At 40.3% G+C, this 16,013-nt stretch overlaps 1 protein-coding gene across 3 annotated transcripts in view; it reads left to right on the top strand.

Moving 5' to 3' along the window:
• slc45a4a (solute carrier family 45 member 4a) overlaps nucleotides 1-14,230 on the top strand; it is an 84,371-nt gene extending 70,141 nt beyond the window's left edge. For all 3 annotated transcript variants that reach the window (XM_088601799.1, XM_088601798.1, XM_088601800.1), the window contains 5 exons: nucleotides 2,716-2,895; nucleotides 4,349-5,451; nucleotides 6,050-6,149; nucleotides 7,104-7,315; nucleotides 8,700-14,230. In XM_088601799.1, coding sequence (XP_088457925.1) covers nucleotides 2,716-2,895; nucleotides 4,349-5,451; nucleotides 6,050-6,149; nucleotides 7,104-7,315; nucleotides 8,700-9,068 — 1,964 coding nt within the window. In that variant the 3' untranslated portion in view covers nucleotides 9,069-14,230. The remainder of the gene's footprint in view (nucleotides 1-2,715; nucleotides 2,896-4,348; nucleotides 5,452-6,049; nucleotides 6,150-7,103; nucleotides 7,316-8,699) is intronic.
• The last annotated feature ends 1,783 nt before the right edge of the window (nucleotides 14,231-16,013 follow it).

Raw genomic sequence — 16,013 nt, forward strand, 5'->3', positions numbered from 1 at the left:
TGTCCAACATGTTCAAACAATGGCAATAATTCAATGGAAAATGACATTCAGATACATTTTCAAGCATAGAAATCCATATCCCATGTGTGTTGTTATCTAGTAAACCATGTATTTCAAGAAAGCATAAAATGATAAGACTTGAAATACATGATCCATGATTTATACCAATATTAACAGCATCTCTTAAATGAAAAATTGAAGGCTAACAAAAGAAAAAAAAATGCTTTGTTAGTCCTTTAGTATTTTGGCCATTAGTGTTTTTTTGACTAAACCATTCCTGTTAAACATAACTGATGGGTGTGCCTATTAAATCAACCCTCACTGTCCAATATAGCAAATCAGGATGAATTTCATCTGTTACAGAGTTTCTCAGCAGACCCACTGATCTTATGATAAAGATGTCCCATTTTTCTCGACCTCCAACAGCACACGATCTTGAAACAGAGTGCCCAAAAGATCTTCCTCGCTGGGCTTGTGGTACACGTGATGGATTAGATGTGACATTTCACACTGATTATTTCTGTTTCAGCCCGACCCTGTGACAGCTGAAATCAGCACTCTTGCAGCCTCACACTGAGTGAAGTGCTTCAGGAGCCCTCTAAATCAATAGATGTCATTAGAATGTCTTTTCCTTAAAACCCCAACATGGAACATTTGAATCACTCACTGTATTTTGGAATGGATGGACCAAGAAAGAAAGAAGGAAATTCAAGGACCAAGTCTAGATGCTAATGCTACTTCTTTGAGAATGTAGTAAATCCCGTAGTACAGCAGATAAACTGCAGGCATAGTATTACAACACCGAATGATACATGAAGTCTCATCATCATTCAGGCTAGAGACATTGACAGATGTACAGTACAGATTCTAAAATGCTAGTGAGAGAAAGGTTGCCTTTAGATCAATAGGAAAGCAGAGATGGATATATCAATGAAAGTGTGACACAGCGTATGTATTACTTGCAGTGTTGAAAATGGTTCAGCAAGCTGGGTGAATGTACTATGTAGTGCTCACTGTTCCTTTGTCATCTAGCTTGTTTTAAGAAATAATTGAGGTCTTTGTGAGGCGGCATGGTCAACCACTCAGGAATCTGAACTCTGTTCAAGTTTGGCATGTAACATACACAGTTACATGCCCGGCAATACACAAAGTGTTTGCCACTTTTTCAAAATGAAAACAGGGGAGTGCCCGGCGATTTCCAAAAAGAGAACTCCAAGATAAAGTCCCCCATTTTAGTTTCCGATCAGATATGTTCTTCACCCCATTTTTAGTGCTTGAGCTTTTGAAACGCAAAGTATTTACAGTATGTAATTGGGCTTATTAAAAAGGTGTTTTTTTATAGATACAAATCCTTGGTTCACAGAATGATCTGGAGGTATAGAGGACCTTCTGTTCAGCTGATGTTGAGTTTGAAGTGACACTGACATACCTGACTGCACACACAATGCCCAGTAATCAGATAATGTTCTCCGAAGGGTCCAGCTGCTGTAAATTTTAAGTGGTCTGAAGTGGTATATTAGTCTAAAGGGCAAGACCTTTCTGAACAGTTTTTTTTATACAGTATATAATATGGTACAGTGTCATGTGGTATATCTGTAACCAACTAAAAACATCTTAATTCATGTTTCTCAATTTCAACATGTTAATAAGACTTTCAGTCAGAACCTGATTGTCATATAAAATGTTTATTCTCTCCCTTCTTTTGAAAAATATTTAAGGTTGGTATTCAGTTAGCTACAATTTTAACCGTATTTAAGCATTGCAGCTACATATACAGTATGTTATGGAAAAATAAACGTAAAAAACTGCATAGTCTTTTAAACAAATAAACATGATAATTCAGGTGGGTAGCTGCGTCAGGATGCGTAGGCTGCAAAGGAACAAGTAATAGGTTTATTCCCATGCTGAAAAAGAAGAAAGAAAACAATGTTTCGGCTGTGGAGCCTACTCCACACACCTGAAGAAGGCTCCACGGCTGAAACGTTGTGTTTTCTTTCTTCTCTTTTCAGCATGGAATAAACCCATTATTTGTTCCTTTTCAAACGTGATAATTGATGCTTAACTCATTTAGCTCACATTTTTATCCAAAGCATGTTTTACATTTGTACCCATTTCTACAGTCAGTTATTTTCTGAAACAATTCAGGTAAAGTACTTTCTTCAAAGGTAGAATAGTAGTGTTACATCTGGGATTTGAACCCACAACCTTCCAGTTACAGGTCCAGAACCCTACGAACTGCTCCACACCCTGGTCCCAAACCAAACCTTAACCCTGGTCCGTCTTAACTCTGTCAGCTGGGGCTATCCTTTCAAAAATAATTGCCATATGAGACAAAATTTAATTATAGTTTTATTGTAGAGCTTTTTTATTGTGCCCTGCAAATGGCTCTGCTATCCCTGGATTGGGTAAAACATTTAGAAAGAAGATGGCTGGGTTTTATTACACGTACCACCGTTTCTTGGTCACTTGAACTGAAACTGTAAGAAGAATAAAGGTGTTGACATTAATTCATTTTAATTGATAGTTGTTTCTTTTCCCTTGGGTGCTGTGGTTGTAACCGTAAATTAATGTAATTATGATAAGTAAAAATAAATGTAATTAGTGTGTTGTGACGCAGGTCTGTTTTAAGGGTTTTTTAAAGCATATTTATGTTTTTATGATAGTTGTTCTCTTCTGATGTTAAGAGCGGTGTTTGTTTCGTTCTCTGTGTTACAGGTCTGGCCCTTGGTGATGTTCTTAATAACCAGCCCATCGGAATTGTACTGACAGTGCTAGGAGTGGTGGTGCTGGATTTCTGCGCCGATGCTACTGAGGGGCCAATCCGGGCCTACCTGCTGGATGTAGCAGACACAGAAGAACAAGACATGGCACTGAATATCCACGCCTTCTCTGCTGGTATGAAACAGACTGATGCCGACCTTTCATGCGTACGAAACGGACACTGAGCCTGAAGAAGGGCAAACTGCGCGTCTGAGGACTCCTATTTCAAACAGTATTGGGGGGAAAAAAACTAGCATTTTCTTTTGGATTTTTTTCTAGAAGATGTAAGCCATCTTAGGCTCAGCTTGGTATTTTTGGCAAATGTATCCCTCTTTCCAGCTGGGTTTTTGTAACGTGAACAAAACATCTGCGCAAATACTTTTGCTTCATAACAGAAAAATGCCCAGGAAAGGCAGACAGTCTATTCCAGTGGCCAAAATGTATTTTGTTTGCAGGCAAGTTTGAAGCCTCAAGTTTTTCTGGATCTTTACTGTACTTTGTTGAAGATCTTTTTTTCTTGAAGTCTAAAGAGGGTACATTTTTAACTTGGCTTCACATACCACGCCTAAAGCTGGGGGAACATTACACCAGTCTGTAGCTTGGTACCTAGTTTGAGGAGACTGGATTTTAAACCACTGCATGAGGTGTAGACCTGGGGAACACAAACCTATTTTTATATAGTACGATACACACGGGATATGAGGTGTCTATTCTTCATCAATCCTTTATCAGAAAGCTTCTTTTTCTGTTGAGGCAGACTGCAAACAGGAGCTGGTCCCTGAAGCCCAGGGTGTGTGGTATAACCCCACCTTGTGTCCATTGCAAGACACACACTCGCACACGGACAGTTTTGGAGTCACCCATTGGCACAACCTTTGGAAGGTCAGGGAAAACCGGAGCATTCAGAGATGATCAAAGACACCACAGGGAGAACATGGCATGGAAATATTTGAGAATGAAATCTGAGGATACAAATATATTTCCAATTCCTAATTCTGTTTTATCCCTCACAGTGTAGAAGAAGCTCTGTGTTTCGAGGATTTGATGGCCAGTTTTCATCCTAAGATTCTTACTTAAGAATTCAACATGGGGTTGAAAAAGGGTTTTGACAGTTTCAGTTCCAGTTTCTGGATTTTTCTTCTGTTCATAGGTCATTGATGACCAAAAAAATACTCCCCGCTGTAGTAGACATTTGTAATACAATCCACAGACCTTGAACTGTTATGTAGAAGTTGTTGATTCACCAGTTTGCATATATACTGTATATCTACTGCTATTCTAACATTGCAATTGCTTGACTTTTAAGTAAAGTATCATTATACATTTATAGGTGTATTACACTTTTATAATTTGATATCTAGTAGTAGGTGATTTCACCAAACAGTAATGGCACATGTATCTGCTTCATATGACTCTTTAAATTAGTTTTTGTTTATTGTAACTATATTTCTCATATCTTGAATGGGTTGAATATGGTTACAATTTGTTTATCATGAAATCTCATTCTTGGAAGTCTATTATAACATTTAACGATCTGATGTAGAAGAACATCGTGGGTTAACAAATATCTCTTGTTCTGCCTCTGCAGGACTGGGAGGAGCAGTAGGGTACATGCTGGGAGGTCTAGATTGGACCCATACCTTCCTTGGCCAGATCTTCAAGTCTCAGGAGCAGGTCCTCTTCTTCTTCGCTGCCATTTTGTTTACCATCTCTGTGGGGCTGCACCTCTTCAGCATTGAAGAGCAGCAGTACAGCCCTCAGCAAGATCGCCTGGATGAGGAGGCAGACACCATGTCTACGGTGAAGCTCAATGGCAGCCTGGTGGCCCCCGCCCTCCCCCCGCTGGACCTGATTGGTGAAGAGCAGCCCTACCGACTTTACAACGAGGCCCACTCTGAGCACGACATGGACATGGACTTCCTGGACGTGGAGATTGTGAGGAGCAAAAGCGACTCCGTGCTTCACGTGACAGACGCCACCTTGGACCTGGACGCTGAAGCCTTGTTCCTGTGCGACATCGAGCCCTCCATCTTCCAGGACCACCTGTCCTCCTACCACAGCACCCCTCCGCGACGCAGCAGCAGCGCGGGCAGCCAGGAGTTCCTCCGGGCCAAGTTCGGCCGCCTCTCCGATTTTCTCCACGAGAACGAAAGGGACGGGCAGGAAACGCTGCTGAACAACCAGCTTCTCGAAGCCAAAGCTCCCAACGGAGGCCTGGCGGGCGCCGACACGAACGGCCTCCACGGTCAAGCGCACACTGGCATGAAGCAGTCCAACACCTCCGCCTCGATGCGGCGGCGCCGGCACACCTTCTACCGCCAGCCCTCCTGCACCTTCTCCTACTACGGCCGCGTGGGCACCCACCGCTACCGCTACCGCAGGGCCAACGCCGTGGTGCTCATCAAGTCCTCGCGCAGCCTGAACGACATCTACGAGATGCAGAAGCGGCAGAAGAAGCTGCGGCAGAGGCAGCGCCATCAGAGCGGGAACACCAACTCCAGCGGCGACACGGAGAGCGAGGAGGGCGAGACCGAGACCACTGTGCGCCTGCTGTGGCTCTCCATGCTCAAGATGCCCCCAGAGCTGCTGCGTCTCTGCCTCTGCCACCTCCTCACCTGGTTCTCCATTATCGCCGAGGCCGTCTTCTACACCGACTTCATGGGCCAGGTCATCTTCGAGGGGGACCCCACGGTAAACACCTAGTTCCCCCTTCACCTCTTCAAGCTCTTTTTCCCTTGGAGATAACTGGTGTGCCCTGATCTAGTGGTAGCAGGTCATTTGTGGTCTATTATTTTAAAGAGAAAAAGATGTTAAGTCTATAATCTTAGAGATGTTTATCCTACGTGATAAACAGATTTTGTCACACTTAAGGGCATAACAGAACAATATGTATGTTTTTATGTATTTGAGTTCACCTTAAATCCACTGGTTTAACAGATTCAAATTGAGAACACTGTTTTTAGTCATGTCACGTTGTGAAGGTACTGTTAACAGAAATTAACAGCCTAGATGGTTTCTACAGTAATACCTTGCATTAATTGAATAATATAAAACCGACTTCCTTTTTAAGCAGAACTAATCTGGTAAAGCTTTCCAAGCGTGAATTGCTTTGTAATAAGGTAAGAGCATTTTGTTTACACCTATACAAGGTAAAACAGTATATAAAGCAGTTTTAGGTTTTTAATTAAACTGTGAAAAGGCACTAACTAGTTGACTGTATGTTACGTACTTTGTGCGGCCTATTAAGAGCATTCATACTGAAGGTGAAGTTTGGCTTCACTCATTGCAGGCTGCTGGGAACTCTACTGCTCTTCAGAATTACCACAAAGGAGTGCAGATGGGTTGCTGGGGGTTGGTCATCTATGCTGCTACAGCTGCCATATGCTCAGGTGAGTAATGGCAAACCTTCGACTCTACTCATGCAAACCCACCAACACCTGTATGGATCACGTGAACATTTTCCCCACTGGTTTCGTGGAGCAAATGTTGACAAATTTGATACAGTTCTTAATTAACATAGACAGTTTCCATTATGAAGAATGACCAAAAAAGTATTAACCTTAGAATCAGTTATTATTGTAGTTTGAGATTGCAGTGTTTCATAGATAAATAAATGCAGCATCATGCAATTTGCACAGCCTTCGCTCTCTCCAAGATCCCTAAATAGTCTGAGCACAGCCTACATATTAGAGTAGAGTAGAAGAGGTAATTGTCATATTGTCCATGTACATTGGAATTTCTATTTGCGCTGATCCCTTGGGACCTACACAGTATGACCGACAACACCACCCAATGTAGACAGTACATTACAAACACAATAAATAACACTACCAGAACAATACGTATGTTGTGGCAACCGATAAATATGCAGCAGTGGAAAGAAAAACATGGTAGACCATGCAAAAAGTGCATAATTCAGACGTGCATTGAGTCTGTGTTATGCAGTTAGCTGTTAAGGATGCATCTAATACCCCTCAAGAGCAAATGGAGGCTGGTCCAGATTAACACCTGGTTCCCAGGCCTGTAGGGTGGGAACAGGATTGAAGATCCAGCTATGCAGAGAGATTTGAGTGTGTTTTTTCGCTGTATATTTTCCGTAATATAAACCGAAAATAATGCCTGAATAATTCAGAAAAAAAATATTTCAGTCAATGAAAACCCCAAATTGGAATTCTCTGAAAATGAGACAGCGTACAGTATGCTGTAGATGTAAATTAGTCCCCATAACCTTGTTGAGTCGCTAAACATGCATTAAATGCATAAATCAATTATCATTAAAATTCCATGCTGGAGAAGGCTGCTTTACTAATAATTAAGTGTTCATTTTGTTGTTGGATTTTTAGCTTTACTCCAAAAGTACCTGGACAACTACGACCTCAGCATCAAGATCATCTACATCTTAGGCACCCTGGCCTTCTCCATCGGCACAGCAGTGATGGCCATCTTCCCCAATGTCTATGTGTCCATGGTGATGATCAGCAGCATGGGCATCATCTCCATGAGCATCTCCTACTGTCCATACGCGCTGCTGGGCCAGTACCACGAGATCAAAGAGGTGGGGCTGACTTCCTGAGCACATGGCTGGGTGTGAATGCTACATTCCATTTGCAGAATTGGGTGCTTAGAATATTTAATTTCTGAGTCACATTTATTCTTTCACCCCTCTGTACATAAGCTGAACAGGGCTGAACATGTTCTTGAGGAATTTTCAAGCTTCGTACATTAATGGTTACTTCATGTCTTTGGGACACAAAGTAAGTTTAACATCTTAAAGTATAATATGTCAAGAGGTTCTCTTCAACAATTACCCTAAGACAATCAATTTGAGACTTTACAATATGTAAATGTTTTATTATGAGGATCAAAAATAAATGGGACAGCACAGTGACACAGTGGTTAGCATTGCTGCCTTGCAGTGCTGGGGCCCTGGCTTCAGTTCCAGGGGTGCTATCTGCATGGAGCTTGTATAGGATGTTCACCCCACATTTGTGTGAGTTTCCTTCAGGTGCACTGGTCCCCTCCTGCAGTCCAAAGATATATTGGTAGGTTTAATTGGCTTGTGATAAATTTGACCCTGGTGTGAGTGTGTGTGTCTTCTGTGTCAGTTAAATGCCCTGCATTTAACTGGCATCTTGTCCAGGTTGTACCCTTCCTCGTGCCAGTTGCTTGCTGGGATAAGCTCCAGCTCCCCCGTGACCTTGAATTGGATAAAGCAGTTAGAAAAGGAAAGAATGAATTAAATAGTTCTGTTTGAGATTTGGTTCATCTTTAATGAAGTGACCCTAATGGCTGTTTATCAGGGCAAGGCAAAAATGTAATAAAATATATTTTTCAAAAAACAAAAGCACCATGTTAGGAAAACCCACCAGTTAACATTCTGAGCAGTGAGCAGTGTGAACAGGATGTGCAGCACAAGAATGTGCAACTTTTATAGCTAAGTCCTCTATTTTTATAATCATGTATGGGATTTCACTAAACTGCACATGACACCATAACTGCAGGTTATCAACAAGATTGATGTCTGGCGATTGTCTGTGTCAGGCTGAAATCAACTAAGATAAGATAATTTTATTGGCCTATGCAATTTCTTGTATTAGGAATTTGTCTTTTCACAGGCTCCAGCTTGCTCTCCATGAGACACGTAGACAGGGAGAGAGAAGCTTGGGGTCAGAGGTCAGCCATTTATACAGCACCCCTGGAGCAGTTGGGATTAAGGGCCTTGCTCAGGGGCCCAACAGAGTGGGATACGAACTGGCAACCTTCCAGCCACAGGCGCAGATCCTTAGTCACAGAACCACCACACCACTGCTATATAATGCCAGTGTGATTATTTGACTGGGCTTTCCTCAAATGTTGACCACTGAGTGGAATATAGACAGGATTGTTGTGTGTGTGGCCAGGTTGTTCAACTCAAACTCCTGTATCGCTCGTTTCTGCAGTACATTCACCACAGCCCTGGGAACTCCAAGAGAGGCTTCGGCATCGACTGCGCCATCCTGTCGTGCCAGGTCTACATCTCCCAGATCCTGGTGGCCTCGGCTCTCGGCGGGATGGTGGATGCCGTGGGTAGCGTGAGAGTCATCCCCATGGTGGCTTCGGGCGGCTCCTTCCTGGGTTTCCTCAGCGCCGCTTTCCTGGTCATCTACCCCAGCAGCGCCTCGGAGGAGCCCAAGGAAGAGCAGAAGAAGGCCCTGGAACCGGGCGAGGGGAGCGGGGCCAGCCCCACGGAGAAGCCCAGCGTCCTCAAGCTGACGCGCAAAGGCACCACCACCACCACCTGCAAGGTGGAGTGCGAGTCCACGCTGTGACCTGGCGGCAGAGAGGAGAGAGACGAGGAGTTCTTAGAGCACGAATCATTCCCCCACCCTGAATAAGTCCATCGCATCACCTATATATGATCGGGAAAGACCGCAGGGGTGGAAAATGAAGCTCCACCGGCGGCTGTGAGGTCTGAAGTAGCAGAGTAGTGAGATTTGTCCTCACGGTCAGAAGCCTGGCTGTAGGGTGACCCCAGGTGGCCATCCTGTGAAGGGCACAGACTATCAGAAAATGGCAATTTTCTGAGGATTTTTCTTTTATTAAAAAAAGATAAACGTGATTTAAGTTCTTCTGGAGAACAATTGGCAGGTATAAGATATAAAGCATTAAGCTTGTGGTAAATGTATATTCTTGATACAGTTCGTTAAGAGTTAGAAATCATTTTATTGGCACAGGTTTTACATTTTATCTTTTTTTTTTGTCTGCATGTGTTTCAGAGCAAAACAATAGAACTACCAAAAGCTGTTTGGTCTGAAAAAAATTTTCAAGTAGCCTACAAGTTTTGTGTTTTACACTTTATAGGCTTAATGGCTTTATATAGCAATGATTATACAGTACAGGGATATTTGGGGTGATTTTACTTTAGGCTGGACTAGAAGATGAAGACACTGTCTGGATTGAGTTAGGAGAGTGCCATCTGACATGTTTCCCATGTCTTTTTTTTCTCTCCACACCTATAAGTGCTTTAAGACATGGAAATATTTGTGTCTTCTGAGGGAAGTGGCAATTTCTGTGAGACAGGCGTCAGTCTTGATGGCTCATGTACGATATGTGCGCCATCTTATAAACGACATTTCCATGCTTGACGTTACTTAATCGTCATGTGGTCCATATGATAACTTTGATACCACCCTACAGTGGAAATTCCACTATAATCAGCTTCCATGATATAAAACAACTATTTTCGAGGGCATTACTTACAGCAAAAAAAAAAAGTTGAAGACTTTAAAAATGCTGTATGGGAAATTACATGGAATATTGTAAGTCTCACCATCCATGTGCTGTAATGTAGGTCGAGCGAGGAGAGTTTACCTTACCAAGAAAAGCCGTTCTCATTCAGCAGCTGCAGACTGAAGCATGGAATTAAGACTTTTATCTTAGAATCTGACAGGGACTGGCAGTTCTTTTAATATCTGTGTCTTGTGGGGGGAAGTCGAAGGTTTATGTTGAAATCTTTGGCTAGTTGCACTTTTTGGTAGAACATCTATTGTGCAAGAATACAGATGTATAATCCCAACTCTACACCCTTGATTTAGAAGAAAGCACTTTACCGGGACTCTCCTCAACATCCTGTCCTTAGCTCTTTGTTTACATTAGAGAACCATGAAGTGTTTGTTTTTTGTCATTTTTAATGGAACCTCTACTGATTTGCACCTCCGTTGTTCAGTGGGAAAAGAACAAGCAATCTTGGTGGTAGAAACACAACTCCAAGTGGCCTGCCGGCACATTCTGCTGTGCCTCTCGGGTCAGATGCGCATGGTTACAGGAGAAAATGAGGAGATGGTTCTTGATAATGGCAATACACCGCATTATATGTGAGCCACTTGCGTTTTAAAACCAGGCGGCTAGTTAACACTATGTAGCACAGGGCTCTCAAATTCTTCATGTTCCTGTGTGGCCTTGTGTATTCTGGAATTTGCTTCAGTTCCAAAAAAAAATGGTTACAATTGTGTAATAAATTATTGAATTTACTACATGTAAATGTAGTAAACAGTAAATTATTTAATTTACTACATGCGTCTAATTGGAGACTCACAGGTGTTATACAGGTAACTCTGCCTTTAAGATAGTGAACATTTTGCATAATAAACAGTAGAAGACTGTAAGGGAATAATTATCTTAATCATTGAATTGGGTCCTCAGGTCAGAACAAACCCCAGAATCCTAGAATTTGAGATGCCTGATGTAGAGATGATGCCGTGACAGGCATGAGAATATAGAAAACCTTCTTGAATTGATGAAACACATTGTGTTCTGTGCTGACATGTTGCCAAGCTTGCCTAGTGGGTATTTCAATAGTGCATTCATTTAAGCTGCTTCACCTACTCAGAACAAGGGGACAGAAATCCGCTAACCCTCAGGTGCAGTTTGTTTCAGTATATGGGATTCCAAGTATTACAGGCCGTAAATTCAGCAATTCCTGTACTGCAGGAAAAAAAAATAGACATCAGTATCCTACACTTATATTGAAAGATTGTTCAACCAAATCCTGTAGGTCATTTTAGAATACATCTATTTTACAGTATGTATACATATGTATTAGATTATATGTTAAAGCATGTGTGTGCATGTATTTGTAAAGGTATATGTGCTCACATATTATAATATACGGAAGTAGATTAATGCAAATATAAATCTATACTGAGTGGGGAAAAACTAAAATCTTAGTATCTTCAGAATGTAAAAAGACTTGACAAAGGTAAAAAGTATCTGACAAATCATGTAAGTTGCAATAATTTATCTGCCTCAATAAGTGTAAGCATTATAAGGCTTGGGGTGGGAGTACAGTGCTTTTATAATGAAAGGGTGGGCGTATGTGCATCCTGGTTCTCTTCAGAAAAACAATATATAATAATCTAAGTACTGAAAATGCAACTTTGTAAAACTTTCTCTCAAGGCATTTTTTTAAAATATCTGAAGTGTTTCTTGAGTATTTCTAAGATACACGAAAATGTGACATTTTCCAGTCCTTTTGGTTTGCGATACTGAAATGTCAGGACAGACTAGGAGCGTGTTCCCCTAGTTCAGGTATATCGGATTCATTTGGTTCCATCGGGCGGCAGAGGAAAGAAGATGAATGTAATTTTTTTTGTTGTTGAAATTTTGTTTTTGGAGCAACACATCTGAAATTGCACAGGACTTTATATGAACCTTGTATGCTAAAAAAAAAGAGAGAAAAAGGTCTTGCCGAAGAAGAAGAAAAACTGTGTGGATATTTATTTTTTGAACTTGTAGAATTGCCTTTTTTGATTTATTTAAAGAAAATCTATATTTAGTCTTCTACTGAATGCAAATGAGCCCTATTCTCACAAGAGGAGAATTGAGATGTGCTTGGGTAGGCTTCTGGCTCCAAAGTCACCTCTTCAGTTCTTCCCAGATTTCACTCTTCATCCTCGGCTTACCCTCTGGATATTATCCTCACAGCCTGTTTGCCATGGGCTGTCATTCAAAAGTTGTAAATATTTCTTTATAGTAATTTTCTTTTGCTGCTTTTGAAGGAAGTTGATTGTTATTTTTTAGGTATTTTTTCTATACGTACTGTATATATAAATGAAATCTATGTAAATTTGCTTAAGCCTTTCTCATGTAGAACTATGAAAGAACACTGTATTGAATGCACCTTTTCACCTTTGTTAATCAAAATAAATTTTCTGTTTCTTTTTTTTTAGAAATACCAAATTGAAATTGAACATGTTTAAATGAATTAAGATTAAACAATGAACAGACAGAATATTACAGACAAAAATACAGTTTTCACTCTTCAAGGGAAAACTATTGGTACTTGAAGCTTAAACATTTTCTGTTAAGATATCCCTACCCTGAAATACATAGTCATAAAACTTGTGAGGAACTTGAAAATATAATTTTGTGATCTTTTCAGTTTGCTCCACTGTAACTTCAACAGCTCCGAGTGCCTGATTTGTATTAAAAAAACACATTCTAAAATCAGACAAGAAGAATTTTAAAGATGTTCAGGAAACTACTTTTCTATAAGGCTTTGAGGGTGTGCCTTCTGAGCTAAACGTTTTAAAACACTGAATTTATCGAAATATCTATACAAAAAATAATATTGCATTTACAGTTTTAAAGAACTGCTGACCATACTAGTAAAAGCTTGTGTGAAAAAATATTCTCTGAGCTGAAAAACATTTGTACTCCAATGCATTTTGTTCTGCTGGATGGGAAGTTGACTGTGTCAACAGGGATTAAGGAGAAATGGTTTGCAAATTGATTGGTTTATATTTAGATATCTCAGGTGTATGTCTCTTTGACATCATTTTGAAATCAGTGCACCTCCGGATACTGTGTAGTCTGTGGAATTCCTTCATTGCTATACAGACTTCTGTTGTACACTTTGTGAATAGTTCTTGCATGAAGGAGATCTGAGTCAGGTTCGGATTACTTCTGATTCAGCCAAGACAAATGGTGATTTGATCTCTGCTTAAGAGAGGGTGGAGGAGGCATTTGGTGGTAGGAGTAACTGCTCTCCTGTGCAGAGCTGTTGTCTACACTATTATAAATAAGTGGTTTTGAGCTCCTCTGTATACATTGAGAAGTTCCAAAAACTGGAAAGAATGCTTCATCTTCCTCTTTTACCTTCAAAGACACTTGCATTTCAGGATTCAGCTCTAAACTGTGTAACAAGAGCCTTGTATCTTGGAACTGAAAGGACATAATAGGATTGTCGAATGAGAGCAAACTCTTATTTACAATGAAGTTTCTGCTGTCGGATATTTTTACTGGAATGCTCTGAGTGCAGTACCAAAGCAGGGTCCAGCCCAGAATTTGAATCCACATCCTTCCAGTTACAATTCCAAAATTACAGTTGCAACCAGTTGGGGTTGTTTATAAAATTCAACTTCTGCTAGTCTCTTTTTGTTTTAATTGTAATTTAAGGTACAAGAGCTCCTTAAAATCACACCTGAAGATGTTGGTCAAATGTAATTTGTCAAGCAGGTTTTTAATTACATTAAGATACATTGCAGTTCCAATTTATAAACTGCATTGATGATTTCATGATATGGAAACAGTTTTTATTTGATATATTGCCCCAGTATGACAGTGATGAGAAAGCAATATTGTGGGTAGTACTAAAAGAACATCAATGGTTCAATCCTTTGGAACTTGGAGTCCCAGCTAAAAGTGAGCCTCATACTAATGAAATGAGCAGTATTGCTATATAGTAGGAAACCAAGTGATAACATTATGTGGTGTAATAGAAATACTGGATCTAAAACCAAAAATTAGGCACTGCAATACTAAATAATAATCTTAAAATAAAAAAAGAAACATCAATTTTTCCTTATTGTTTGACAGGCATCAGTTAAAGAGAAAAGACTCATGAATGTTCACTTAAAATGCCTTAAACCCTTTCCTGCTTACTTTTTGTGGACACAATCCTTGAGAGCCCTGCTGCACGTCACACAGCAGGGCTCTGACAGACAGCGGGAAGAAAATGTGACCATAAAAGCGTGAAATCAAGTGACCGTACCTGCTGTAGGACAAAGTGACGCATCACTTGCTTGTTCATTGTAATGGTTCATTTCCATATCTCTTATGTTACAAGCTAAGCGACAGTTAGGCCAATTAATGGTCATCATTCGAAACCACTTTCTACAGCGGCAGCCAAATTAAATAATTGACTGTCATCTTCAGATACTGGAAGATCTGGCTTAATAAGTTTACTGGGCTCTGATTACCTGCATTGTACAATCTTCTTTGAAGCCAGTTAATATCCTTTTATAGTAAATACTCAAACAATCCTTTTGGGCCTCACTATCATAATGGCATTCAAGCCACAGAAATTTCACTACAATATCAAAGGCTACACGCACGTCTTTCATTACCATCCATTTTCTTAAGAGGATCACAGGGATGGCTAATGACAACCTTTTATTTTCCAGCTCCTCTATGACATAGTTATGGATTCTGTTCCGTAAAAGCATTGATGATGGCGATTATGATTACAGTTTACGATAATACCTTGTGGTTGCAGTTAGAGTAGAGTGAAATACATGGGCTGTGACCATCTAAGCCTGCGTTGAGTTCTTTAACTCTTGCACCCAGTTCAGCCTAATATACATCTTCCGAATTTTATGCTTTGTTAATCGCAAAAGATAGACAACCAGTAACATACCAAACGTGTAGTTCGGCAGCACCCAACTGGGTGGTTTGGTATCCAACGCTGCATTTAAAATGGCTTCACAAGTACTTTTACATATATATATACAGTAGCAACACATTGTTTTGCTAGACCCGCAGAGTGATGAATGTTGCTGACATAATTTGTATTTTTCTATTAAACAAGAGGAAGATGAGACGCCATTGGTTTTGCAGGCAAGTTTTCACATTTTAGAAATGCTGGCCACCAATCCTCTGTACATTTTGACCAGGCCTGTTTGTTAGTCATGTAGCTTGCATCACTTGGATCTGTTGTCTGTTGACTTTGATGTTTTCTTTTTGTTTGAACTCTAACCTGAAGCTTGTGAGAGAAAAGGCCTCATTGCCTCTTAGCTAGACTGTGTATGTAACTGCAGAAGAGGCAGTTTAGAAGTATTAACATGCTGTTAAGGTGTAATGCTCAGTACTGATTTGTTTACTAGCAATGACTGTGAAACCAGTCCCCTTCTCCACAAAGACAAATACAGCTACACTTTAATTTTTAACATTTCCTGGGTACCCAGTTCAGCTAATTGGAAGTTATTCAAATACCATGTCATGGAATCAGGAGTTATGTAATGTGTGGATTTTGTGTTCTTTTAAAACTTTTAAAACAAGTTTTTTTCCTTGTGTCACTGGCGTGAAGTGGATATGACTCAAATGACTGAGGAGGATGTGATATGACATGAAAGGAGCTTTATAAAATAAAAATTGTCACCATTACTCCTTAGAGTCAGAAAGGTAGAAATGGTGGGGGAAAAAAACATGATTGCAGTCTATTAAACACCCACATAAGCTAACAATCCATCCATTAAAGGATATCTACGTAAAATATTTCTAGTTTTGCACAGCCTCTTTCAAATGAGCAGGGTGCCTAAAAAACAAATGACGTTTGCCTTGAATTGTTCTTCAACCAAAAAAAATATAGTTTCATTTCTAGACCTATACAAAGTGAGAGAAGTCACTGGCCTAAAAACATGTTTTTGCTTTCTTCTAGAATTTAATGCCAAAATGAGAATTGTTTCATTTCATTTCACACAACAGCCTCACCAAAC

The sequence above is a fragment of the Lepisosteus platostomus genome, chromosome 12, assembly GCF_059453375.1.
Source record: "Lepisosteus platostomus isolate fLepPlt1 chromosome 12, fLepPlt1.hap1, whole genome shotgun sequence".
Taxonomy (NCBI): domain Eukaryota; kingdom Metazoa; phylum Chordata; class Actinopteri; order Semionotiformes; family Lepisosteidae; genus Lepisosteus; species Lepisosteus platostomus.